The sequence below is a fragment of the Rhodamnia argentea genome, chromosome 11, assembly GCF_020921035.1.
Source record: "Rhodamnia argentea isolate NSW1041297 chromosome 11, ASM2092103v1, whole genome shotgun sequence".
In the NCBI taxonomy this organism is placed as follows: domain Eukaryota; kingdom Viridiplantae; phylum Streptophyta; class Magnoliopsida; order Myrtales; family Myrtaceae; genus Rhodamnia; species Rhodamnia argentea.
In genome coordinates, this window is record NC_063160.1 from 13495513 (window position 1) to 13508933 (window position 13421).

The 13421-nt window shown below is 41.1% G+C and overlaps 2 protein-coding genes across 2 annotated transcripts in view; both read right to left on the bottom strand.

The window, feature by feature from the left end:
* Window positions 1–13421, bottom strand: part of LOC115736252 (transmembrane protein 53-B) — a 391123-nt gene that overhangs the window by 304314 nt on the left and 73388 nt on the right. Inside the window, exon 2 of the mRNA XM_030667851.2 lies at window positions 13392–13395. The gene's annotated coding sequence lies outside the window, so the exon portion shown is untranslated. The remainder of the gene's footprint in view (window positions 1–13391; window positions 13396–13421) is intronic.
* Window positions 8708–11433, bottom strand: LOC115736384 (protein SHI RELATED SEQUENCE 1-like). The gene is made up of 2 exons (XM_030668075.2): window positions 10179–11433; window positions 8708–9546 (listed from the first exon to the last, which is right to left on the bottom strand). Exons 1-2 carry the CDS (start codon window positions 10852–10854, stop codon window positions 9134–9136), a joined length of 1089 nt encoding a protein of 362 aa, XP_030523935.1. The 5' UTR covers window positions 10855–11433; the 3' UTR covers window positions 8708–9133.

Genomic DNA, 13421 nt, shown 5'->3' on the forward strand with positions numbered 1-13421 from the left:
TGAAGAGCACTGCAACACAGCGACAGCTTGTGCATCATAGGTGCATCCCCAAATACGCAAATCCTAAGATTTTGTCCCTCCGCTCTCGGCCAGGGACGATGATGAACACGGCTTCTGTCTGGGAGACATGTCAACAAGCACGGATTCATACGCAGAAAAGAAGCACGGCGCAAAGCTTTGCAGCCCTTCAGAACGATGCAGTCTGCCATTCCTAGGACACAGAATTTTACAGACAGACGCCAGTTTTGCATAGACACAGACAAGGGCCTTGTTCATTCTGCTTGTGTACCCACCAGTTAACACCAAGAAAGAGATCCAAAGCATGGTTATCCTTTGGACGGTACCAGTAAGCTTGAGCATGTCGGGACCACAGAAACAGACACACACAAAAGGAAAGAAAGAGGAAAGGATAAAAATTCAACTGCATCAATATCCATGGAGGGTGGTGGTGCTGAAGATACCCCTATACTACAGCTGCATTATTGGCCCTCACCCTACTGCCTCAAGCTGAAGATGCCATGCTTTCACCGCTTCCTTTCATTATACAAACCCCACATAATACCAAGAAAAACCCTAGAGCCACTAGCTTACATTATTAGTTCTCTCATGTGGGCTTTCTGGCGCTCAACGAATTTCGTTGGCAACCGATCGGAACACAGCCGTTTTTATCTTTGTGGAGTGCTGTCTCGAGCTTTTTAGCCAGGCTGTAACCCGACTTGGAAGCCTGAAGCCAAAAGCCTTAGCGGGATCGACCCTGTTGATTGGAACTCTGCTCGGTCAATATGGGGGGATACTTCAATTTACAAGACCACGAGTCATGGACCGGATGCAATCATAACTATCGAATTTTTTTGGGGACCCATGTGGAATTTACATGATCAATGGCTATGATTGACTAAGCTATATCCTAGAACGGGTGTGTAGTCAAGTATGTGCCTAGGACTGGACGCCTAAATGGATCGATTTCAAAAGCAAGAGATGAAGAAACAAGCGTGATAACTCAATCATGCACCCAGCTCAAGGCTCGCATTCCGAATGCTTCACACGAGTTTTCAGTGTTGATCCATATATACTCGAGTTTTTTCGAACAACAACAGCGTTTTGTCTCCGTTGGAAGGTAGATAACACGAGATCGAAAGTCATAAACATGTTGAAACTTTTGTAGGTACTGTAAATCCCTGCGAGCTGTGTGGAAATCTATTTATTCTACGAAAAATGCTAATCAATACGACAGAGACGTAATTAGGGATCGGTTCTGTTTACCTATTACAGAAAGTTAATTTTGTTGGCACTTCTCTTTTCCTTTTTCCAGTTTTCCCCCTTCTGGTTCTTTAGCTGGACGGAGGAAAGAGAACTCGCAGGAAGCGGCACTGCGCAACGGCCACTGCGAGACTTCCAATTATTGTTCGCACGACCGTAAAGAAGATCGAGAGTGAGCATATCTATGTACATAATCAGAACACAACTATCGGGCAGAAGTTCATGAACACGAACAAAGGTTCTCAAGTCATTTTCTCTCTTTTCTTGTCCACCGTCTCTAGCTACGATCATATGTAATCTCTCGATCTCCTACACTCTTCATATCGGAAGCCATTGATGAACGAAGTGAAGCAGCCACACAGGTCCAAAGCATGAGCGCAACTGCGTTCAGGCTTTCTTTTCAGAATATGCAACTCAGTCAAGGAATTATCAGGTATTTTTCATTTATGTATACGTACAAGTATTTGCATAGTATAGATACACACGTAAGCAGAAGTTGGCATGCTTGGTTTGGAGAAACGCCAAAGAGCTCTTGAGAAACTTGTAGAGTTTGCTGCTCGATGGAATTATTGGGATGTGCCAGCTTTAATGGTTAAAGCAATGACCCCACTCTAAACCCTAGCTCTAACCCTAATTCCTAACCCAAACTCTAACCCTAACCCTAACCCTACTTTAAGTTTTATTACGTGACACTTAAATCACGTGATGCATTAATAAGGTTTATTCTCGCTCGACGGATCAATCTGAAGTTATTCGTTTTAGCTTATAGAAAATAAGGAAACTTGAATAATATCACGACCAAGTGAGCTAGCAACCGTTTGTATATAAGGGGTTTACACTTTAGTCTAAACTATTAATAAAATTTATTTTGTCAATAATAGGTAGACAAAATTACTTTTTTTCAACGGCAGTGCTTGCCCATTGTTTTGTATTTCTTTTTCGTTTCTTTTCGCAAATGTTTTTCTTTTATCTCCGGTCCATAATGGAATGACATAAATAAAACATAGTAGTTGATTACGGATACACCGATAATCTCACCTAAAATTAAGTTCTTTTTAGAGATAAGTGCATTGAAAACCCTAAAATTTGTGAGAAAAGTGTATTGAGTCCTAAAACTTTAGAAAGTGCAATTAAGTCCTAAAACTTGTTAGAATTTGCAATTGAGTCTCAAAAACTTTCAAAAAGTGTAATCAAATCATAAAACTTGTCAAATTAGTGAAATCAAGTCCTTTTGTTGATTGCATCACTTGAAAGTTTTAGGACTCAATTGCACTTTTGTAACAAGTTTTAGGACTTGATTTCACATTTTGAAAATTTTAGACTCGATTATACTTCCATGACAAGTTTTATGACTTAATTGCACTTTTTGAAAGTTTTATGACTCAATTGCACATTCGTAACAAATTTATGGACTTCTAGTGCACTTATCTCTTGTTCTTATTGCCTGAGAAAAGATACAAGCCCTCATAAATTATTTTTTTTTACTGCTTGACAATAAGTAAGCGACTTATTTTCATGCATAATAAGACATTGAAACATACCGATTTGATCTTCTCGAATTTTTAGGATACGTTAAGTGTAACTTAAAAATAGTATCTTAGAGACACTCTTCAATATTCAAATGCTATGATAATTGGAATTTATGCATCCGCTAAGTGCTGTAGATCTTCAGTCCAATATGTGTGCACCTAATACCTAATAAGATGTGCACTAATTTTTAAGTTGCTTCTTCCCTCCAAAGATGAATTATCACATTCGGTTGATCAAGTGCTTGTTTAGTTAATTTAAGGTTTTTTTGTCAAATAGGATTGCTCCACAAGATAATCATGAAACATATCAAACAATCAAATTTTGGTATTTGAAGCGAGATGAGAACACCAAAACTGATTCGGCAATGAGCTTTAAGATGTAACCATGTCTCCATGCTACTATAAGGGACTTAATAATCTACCAAACGTTAAAGAGAACAGATTCTCAAGTGTATCTAAGTGTCAATTTTGTTTTAAATTTTGTTCCCTCCAGCGCCCCCCGCGCCCCCTCCCCCTCCCAACAAATTGGTTGGACTGCCCACACTTGCATAGATGTCAGTAGATCCGACAACAGCTGATATACCGCGAAGGTCCATGACCGATCAACAACCTCACCTAGCGCTAGCGGGGACAAGCCTCACCGGCCTTAGCCTCTGTCCGGTCCCAGCCGGCGATCGACTGGAGGTAGAAGAAAAAAAGAAAAAAGGAAAAAGAAAGAAAAAAATCAAAAAAATAATTCAAAAAAATCTTAAAATGCTATTAAAAATTGTTCAAGTCGACATCGGCGTCCACGTTGTTGCCGGCCAACATCCATGTTAGCATCGATTGGTCAAAGTTGGTCGGATAGACTGAATTGGCACAAATACAATAGGTTTAAGACTGAATTGACACAAATATAAACGGTTTAGAACTGAATTTGAAAAATTAAAAAGTTTAGGACTGAATTGCAAAAGAACAATAAGTTTAGAACTTTTTTGATAACTTTTCCCATAACTCTATTTTCGTGAAAAAAAAATAGCTACATCTAAATCAATCATGCAAAGACTAAGTTTATTCGTCGCACATATCGATGAAACTAAGATGAAATCTCCTACAATATCCTCAATTAATTGCCACTCCCTCCTGAAAAAACCAGAAGAAACGAAATACTGCTTTATTTACAAGAAAGAGATTCGTGTAAACTTGTATAGCCATTGTCGACTTAAGAGTGAAGTGAATTTTTCAAAAGAAGTAACTCTTTTTCTGCGAATCGGGCAAGTGGGTTTTATTGAAAGAGGAGCTCTCTTGATTCTAGGGTTGGATTCTCAAGGATTGGTTCAATAACACTGCACTGAATGGAGCTAGATCTACATGTACAGTACATAGTTCTCAGTTCGAGTATTGGGATTGTCTGAGTGAGCATGATTAGATCTTACCCTCGAAATCGCTCCTCTTGCTTTGATTGGACTTCTTATGTCAGGAAATGGATCAAATAATAAGTGTTTTTCTTTAGGTGGTCAGCGAGCCAGCACTCAACTTTAACAAACGTTGTCTCAGGGTCGTGGCTACGTTTAATTATTAATCCTATATCCCAATTAGTTTTGTGGAAATGACTAGCTTAGGGATAACTAAGATCAAAAGACAAGGAGAATTATAAAAAAAGTACTAAACTATAATACGGTGATCAATTCAATCTTAAACTTTTTGATTTGGCTAGTCATGGACCCCTTGATGATTTATTAGTGTAGTCATTCTGGTCAATTTTGTCTCGAAATTGATGACATAACTGATGGCCTACGTGGCACGGCTACTGTTGAAGTAGACAATTTTTGTAATTTTTTTTTTTTTTGCAATCGTGAGCCCGCGGGCCTTACTAGCACTGGCATCATGGCTCTCACCCGAAGCCCTCGCCGGCCACAGCGCCGCCCTCCCCTAGATCTAACGAGGGGGTCTTGGCCCTCCCTTATTGCTGGGGACCTCTCCCGACCACCACTGAGGTCACGGATTGATAGAGGAAAATAAGAAAAGAAAACAAAGGAAAAAATAAAAAAAGATAAAAAAAAATAATTCAGAAAAATTGCAAAAATTGTCTATGTTACAAGTTTGCAGTCAAATTTTCTTCGGAAGGACTACACCGGAAAATCATAAAAAAGTCTAGCACTAAATTAACCAATTTAAAAAATTTAGGATTAAATTGACATATGAACAATAAGTTTAAATTTTTTTTGGTAATTATCTCTTGAAAGATAACTTCCCATTTTGGGCTCTATCGATCCTGCTACTTACGTAAAACATGATATCCCATAGACATTGAGCCCCCAAAAAAGGTTACGAATTTGAAGTGCTTTCGCTTGAGCGATTGAAGGCCACCAAATGGGGAGTTATACCAAAGTTGCAATACAAATAATCAATGGTAGCATGCGTGCACGTCATATCTTAATCTCTCTCTCAAACTCTTGCCCTATCTCTTTGTAGAGTGTGAGAGTTGAATCTCACACCTATGATATCAGCATCGTCACCTCACAATTCTTTTATCAATAGGGCCGCAAAAACAGAAAAGAATATCAAATATAGACGAACTATCTCTCTCTCTCAAATCTTGGGTTTTTTGTACCTAATAAACGTCAAAGTTCTTCGACCAAAAAAAAAAAAACCTTGACAGCTAGAAAGTCTACTTGGTGGTTAACTGTGGTGGCTATAAGCATAACAAAGCAGACATTTATCGATTGTATAGACCTTCACGAACGAGTTCTGCATAATTGCGCGCAAATTATCAAACTCCTTCCCAACCTACATTCATAGGTGGTCCTTCAGTGAAATATTGACTAAATATATATTTTTTTCAGTCAGGGCCATAAACCTACCAAAACTTCTGGAACATCAGCCTCAACAAGAATTATTTTGTGCTCGGGGCAATGTATTGTCATGTCAAAACATTATCCTCCAAGGTACACCCTAGTTACAATAGATAGGCTTGAGACAACAAGACTTTCACATGATGGCACCTATATTCTACATTAATTCACTGGTCAAAGAAACTTTCATTGGTCTAACATGTCACTGTTCACAACGTTTTGTTTTCGTTTGATTTTAGTGTACTTCCTTTTTCTTTGATTGTTATTTCCAATAGCAAGAACACCGTTTGTTGGACGAAGACGCGTAGGCTAGGTGAAAATATGGAGCTAAAGAGGCAAATAGAAGCCTGAAAAATTTGAACTCAAAATCTCATATTGTGATATCATGTGAGATTTTACGGGCCTACTCCAATTATTCTAAATGCTTAAGTTGTCTTATGAAAGTGTAATTTAATATTTAAATATTATATCAAATATGTGAAAACCAAGTATCACTCCAAGTGATCACAACATGAAATAGAAGGAACAATATGGAAGAGGAAACCCTAGAGGGACCACCCACGTGTAATTTTTATCATGCTTCTTAGAGATATTGGCGTTGTTCCCTGTTTCACAACAATGAATTTTGGAGAGAATGGCGGGTAAGAATGTCATTTCCTTATATTCAGTCAGTTTAGACTACTACAATCTTCTGATTCATCATTCACGCACTTTCCCTCTTCCATGGAATTGTAAAAGACTTTACTAGCATATCAGAGCCACAATTCTTAAAAGAATAAATCCCGCAATGATTTTTAATTAATTATTTTTTTTGTAGGCTCAAAATAAATTGTTAATCGTATAATCACCAAAAGACCATTATATAATCAATTCTCACTTATAAATAAGCAACTAAAAGCCACCCGTTATCAAGCCAAAAAACAATGCAAGTCGTGCCAAAACCTTACATTTATAGCCTAAGTACGATAATTGCTAACATCATACGCGAAGGCAATTATACTTCACAAATCATGTGCAAATTTACCGCATTTGGAAAAATACTTAAGCAATCCTCAAATCACCTATCTTTACGTACCGATCTAACCACGTAATGCGAGGTGGTTTGGAAAATCACATCGACATCGCAACTTGGTTTGAGATACTAAAAACAATTGAATCGACGGTGAATCGGAAACAGAAGATTACAGCGAGGGAAAGAGAGATGAGGGCAATATGCCCTCCGAAGACAGATTAAGGAGAAGGGTGAGCGAGAAAATGACTATAGTGTGATACAAAGTATCTTACTCAATAGATATGAAGCATAAGCCTTCATAGGACTTACGTTTTGAGATCCACCCCAACCCAACATATGCATCTGAATCGTTTCCCTAATAATTTAAAGGCGAAGAAAATATGGACCCTTCTAATTTATAGTATCAAGATCATCATGCATCACTTTGAAAAATAGAATTTTGTTAACAAACTTTCTAAGGGCACTTGCTAAATAATTGATCAAAGATACTATGTTCCGTATATTGACGACTCTAGTGTTACATGTAACTAATAGTTTATACATTGAATTGTTCTATAGTTTAAATGTGCTTATATATGCCCTAGCTTGAAAGAACTAAATGTCCTAAGATCACCCCATAACATGATCCTTGTAAAAATTATCCATATCAGTACCGGTCATGTCACATAAGACAGTCGGCACTGATTGAAATGCCGTTGCGTTAGAAATTTTCGATCAAAATTTATCCAAAAACAATAGATTAGCAAATCATAAAAAAGTTTAAAATTAAAATGACACTATCAAAAAAATTTAGAAATCACTTGGCCGCCTAAACCAACAGTAAATAGGTCCAGGTCTTTTTAGACAATTTTCCAACCTGATCGTAACATGTGAATAGTCATTTTCAAGCATCCATATAAATTCCAAGTTGGCCAGTTAATGCCCGTACGATGGCAATAATGAGAACAACAATAAAAAAAATGTTAGGGAGTAACTCGAGGTGTCAGTATTCATGCAGCCCTAGGTATTAAGGCAAATCAAATCATCAAAAGAAGAGTGTACGTACTAAAAACAATAGACTAACTATTTATACATAGTTTAAGTTTTTTTTTTCTTCTCTCTCTCTCTTTCTCTCTCTCCCTAGGGATTGCAAAACCAGAACCTGGTACGAGCTCTAGCTCGAGCATTCCTGTTGGACAACAGTTCATACACCGATTTGAGTAGTTTTATGTTGTCTTCTCCAAATTTCCTTTGCAGATTGCGTCAAAACCCTTTGCTCGGTGCCCGAGTTAGTACTATAATACAAAACCTGCCGACCGCTATTGTTGCATGGAGAAGCCGAACAAGCAATAAACTAGAGGCAAGAACCAGCAACAAACACGTATATACACGGAAAAAGCAACCAAAAACCCTAAATTATTCATAATATGACATATTTATCTTAATTTTTTGTGGGATGATATCAAAAATTCCAAACTTAAACCCGTGCAACACATTTACTCTAAATTTTTTCTTTTTGCGACACCAAAAACTTTAAATTTTTACTCGTGCGACACATTTGCTACAAATTATTTTTCTTGTGACATCAAAAACCACAACTTATAGACATGTTAGACATTTACCCCAAATTTTGAGATAAATGTGTCTTCGAATATAAGTTTAGGATTTTTGGTATGACAATAAAAAAATTGAGGTAAATATGCCATACCAATATAAGTTTGGGGTAAATGGTGTCGCAATCTACATAGTTTACAATTTGTGATGGCTTTTATCCATATACATACATCCATGGCCAAAATAGAATTAAGATCATAGACATTGTCAAAAAATAATAATGAAATTACAGGGACTTGATCTTGAGAATAGCTTGAAGTTTTCGGGGGAATACTCTTGGGACTAACAGATCACATTCATTCGAAACCAGCAACATGGAAATAACATGTTGGGACAACCCCATGCCCACAAATGAAGGAAAAGATGTTCTTTCCCCATGTGAGATCGACAACCATACCGGTAAACGAGAGGAGGAAAAAACAAAAAAAAAAAAAGGCGCATGCAAAGAGTTTCGAACTTCAAGGGCCAACCCCATAACATGTAAATCAAATCAAGATCGACCCAAGAATGGAAAGGCCACAAAATCCAAAGCAAATACAACAAAAAATAAAAAACAAGACAAGGGGTGGGGAGAGGAGCACAAACAATTGAAAGTTCATCTCGTACACAGGTTCAATGATTCCCAAGAAGGGGAAGAAAAACAAATGATGGTAACTCAAAACCTATGTCTTCCACATATTCTCTCTCTCTCTCTCTCTCTTGCTCTCTCTCTCTACCCTTCTTTCAAATGGATTTCTCCAAAGATGAGCTACCATACTACTTCTACCACTTTTACTGCAACAGCAATAACATTCTGTCAACGATCTTGCCTCCTTTCATGTTGGGAGAGAGAGAGGGAGGGTGGAGGGAAGAGAGGAGATGGTTATGGCTAAAGAGTTAAAAATGCAACGAATGTGATGTTCGTGTCAAGATCTTGGGTGCGGGAAGAATTGCGTACCGGCCATGTATGTGCTGAGCGGAGGCGGGTACAAAGAAGACGCGTCGAAGAACGGCGCCGTTGCCACGGACGACACGTGCGCATTCTCGGCGTTGGCGATGGGGGACGCTGCCCCGGCGGCCGCGGCAGCTATGAGGTCGAGAGGCTGAGCTAGTCCTCCACCGCCGCCGGAGGAAGAGTCTCCGGCACCCACGTTGGCGTAGGTGGGGTGATGATCGGGCCCGTGATCGTACAGGATCCCTCTGAAGACGTGACCCCCGATGTTCACGGCGGTCTGATACGCGAACTGGTCGTCGGGATCATCAACGGAGCTCACTTTCACGCACCGGAACAGCGCCGGAGAGCTCACCTCGGCCGGGAAGTTGCCGACTAACTCCAACCCTAGACACCAGGACAAAGGAAGAGATCAATGGTATGTATGGTCAGCACATATTTATCGTACGCGAAGGAATTCACTCCACGAGCTTTGTTTCGACAAAAGAACCACAACTTTCTGCTTCTGCAATGGAATTTACCTAAGAAAATCTTTCGTCACGGACATGAAAGATCGCATGATGAAGAAGACACGCATAGACTAGGGACAAACATATAAATCAACCCGGACACTCACCCAGACAGAGAGTGAGAGAGAGCTTTCCTTTCTGTCAAACCAATTCGTCAGGAATACTAAATAACAGTATGTTGGAAAAGGGAACAGATAAGGCGTAGAAAAAAACCGAAAAGACCAAAGAGAAATCTTAATGGGGTTTTCAGATTTCTCATGGAGGACGATCACCACACACGCAAACGATACGATCCTAGGCTCGTTGGGTACCGAAAGAGTAATCATAATAACTAAAAATGTCTTCTTTATCTCAACTCTGACTTCTCCAAATCTCTCTCTCTCTCTCTCTCTCTCTCTCTCTCTCTTTCTGCAGAGTGATCCTGAAAGCCGAAACAGTTGACTAATTCTCTTGCCCAGAGTCAGCACAAGAAGAGAGCGTGCGCGTGGACATATGTACATATATGTATACCTGAGGTGTTAGGCCTCCCGTGGTCATCCCTTTGCCGTTTCGGGACCTCGCCTCGAAGCTGCAGCCGCTGCTCCTGGTGGTGGTGGTGGTGCTGCTGCTCCTTCAGGGAGGCGAGCTGCCGCTGCCGCTCCCGACGCTTCGGCGCGGGGACCCACGTGCTCTTCACGTGGGTTGCACACTCGAACCCGCGGCTTTTGCAGCAGGTCCGGCAGCGAAGGTGCTGGCAGTCCTTCTTGGCCTGGTTGCCGCAGTCTTGGCAGCTGATTCCCCCTCTCACGCCCCCGCCCGTTGTCGCCGCCGAGGTCGATGTCGCGAAGCCTCCTCCCGATCTCGAGCTCTCGTCGGAGAACACGTTGATCGAGGCCCTCCCGCTGCCGCCGCCTCCTCCGCTGGGCCCGACGCCGAGGCCCGCGGCCGACGCGTAGAGATCCTGCTGCTGCTGCGAGAAGAAGTGTAGCTGTTGTTGTTGGGTTTGCGGTTGGTTTTGATGCCATAGCTCCAAACCCTTGTAAGCCGAAGACGTCCCGACGTCGTCCGGGTTGCTCCTGGAGTACCAGAACCAAGGAATTTCGGCAGCGGCCGTGGCTTGTGGGTGGTGGATCTGCTGATCTCCTCCTCCTCCTTCTCCTGCTACTGATCTAGCAGCTCCTCCTCCTAACGGAATGAACCCAGCCATTTCGCGACGATTGACCGGGCAAATCTCGATTCCGACGGGGAATTCAAATCCATATCAGAGCACACGATCCTCCTATCTTCTTCCCTCTTCCTCTTCCAGCAGCTGAAAACCCTAGAAGATGGAGAATTCAAACACAGTTCACATGGGTGGTATGTGTGTGAGTGAGGTTTAATGGATTATAATGGTAAGAGGGAGTTGGGTGTGTGTAATTGCCGATGGGTTCTTTTGTGAGACACACGTCGGACGATTCTGTGGCCGAGCCTTCAATTCATTTCACCTTTCTCCCCCTCTTTTTCTGCTCTCTCTCTCTCTCTCTCTCTCTCTCTCTCTAAAACTCTTTGCATTAAAGCACAATGGAATTTTACAGCTCTCTCTCGCTCTGCAACGCCGCCATGGGTCGTCCCTCTTTCTCTCTCTCCTCTCAGTATCTGCAATCTCCTGCTACCTCCATTTAAGTCTCGACATCTCCATCAAAAACACATACACACACAACTCTCTCTCTCTGTCTCTCTGTCTCTGTCTCTCTCTCTTCTCTGTGTCTTCTGATTTTGTTGCTGGTGATTGAGCTTCTTTTGGGGCGAGGGGGAGCAAGTATGAGAGCCAAAATCTGTCTCTTTCTCTCTCTCTCTTTCGCTCTCGCGTTGGGCTATGGATTTCATGTCTCTAATCTCCAACGAAGAATTCGCTCGACACTCTCATTCTAATCGGACGGACGGTTCAGCGCCACGTGTCGATGCACCAGCTTTATGCATCTTTGCACCGGCAAACCCGCTACTTTCTTTCTTTTTCGGGGGCGACCCCTGAAAGAAAGAAAGAAAGGAAAACACTCCGATTCCGCTTTGTTTTTACTCAGCCACTTCGCGGAAATGATTTATTGCTACCTATGTTTTGTCGAAAATTCGCGAGCGAAAATGTCCCGAGACAACTATGTTACGATCAATAAAACAATTTGTAGCTTTTCAAGGCGATTATTATTTCTCATGGTGTGTACGATTAATTACGTCTCGACTTTGACGATCGAACAATTTCTCAATATTTATGATTAACAAGTAACTTTAGACATTTGTTCACACGACCCCTTTATGAAACGAGTTTATGCATTTATAATCAGCCAAAAACCATAGGCATTTATAGGTTTGCTTGCCGCCCATCGTACTTCTTTGGACGTGGATGAACAAAAAAGTGCAACTTTTGGTCCAGGGAGTAGTTGGGGACGACTTTCCCATCGCATCGTAATTCTTTGCAAGATATCGAGTCGATATTGTGTAACTCACAATTACTTTTAAGAAGTCGCATCGCTCAAAGTTCACGTTATCGCAACATTAAAAATGCATATTACGTATCCATATGGTTACGATGACAATACTTACACAAAGTAAATCAAGTACCGGGAATTCACGAGAAGCTATTTTACTTAATGACGTCAGCTACTTCAGCCTCGCCACACGCTTACGAATTCGAGGACAAAAGAAAGGGTTTACGTCAATGGGTTATATAGGTAGCATGAGTTTTATTAATGTTTGCCGATGAAGATGGAGAGGGAGGGAGGGAGGGATGTTTGTGCCTAGGTTGCTCCTAGAATTCTCCCTTCGTTTCTCAACGAAAATTGACACCCATCTTCTTCTTTCGTTTTCTTTCTTGTTCTGTTCTTGCTTTTTGGGTTTGTCTTTCAAAATTTTCTTGGGCCTTCTGAATATTTTCTGCTTTTGATGCATATTAAATTACTGAGGCACAGAGAGAGAAAGCAGACTAGTTTTTTTTTTTTTTTCCTTTTGTGCGGTCAAAGAGTAGAGTAGATTTGGGCAGCGAAAAAGAGGCGCATTTTCATGGGACATGTGAACAATGATCTGATCTGGGGGGCGTATTATGTTGTTTGTGGTCGGAGAGGGGAACACAGCGCCACCTTCTTTCCCCCGCCCTCCTTTTGTTGTCTCTCGCCCTTTTTTCTTTGGGAGGGTAAAGTAATATTTTGTTGTCGCTCAGGCTCTCTCGTTCTTTGGTTTGGCTTTGGGAAATCGATGAGACCGTTTTCGTCTGCTGTTCGAGTGTACTTCGTGAGAGTACCGGCGGAATGAGGCCCGCATTTGGAACAAGTTCTTTTTAGGGGTTTGAGTTTGTTAACATGTGGTTCGACCGACTCTTACTCGAAAGCTCGGGCTCGGGAATTGAGATATTAGCCAATCTAGATTAACCGCTCCATCTTCTATATCGACTATCCAACGTGAGATTGCATGCATCGCCCGATATTTTTACATGTGTAGCCTAACGATTAACAGAGTGTTGAGTAGTTAGGATGCGAATTCTCTATAAGCAGTGGGCGATACCATGTTACAGTAATTCCAGAATAATCGAGACATCCTTACTGTTATAGGGATTTACCCTAATACTAAGACACAACCATAATCTCTCTCTCTTTCTCTCTCGATCTTGGCCTCACCACATAGGCATCGTGTCTCCATTTCCGCTCAATCCACTCGGTCGCTGAATCATCTCTATTGCTCCCTCCCACCTCCCTTAGTCGCTCAATGAAGACAGACGGAGCTTGAGGGGGCCATAAGTGGATGTTC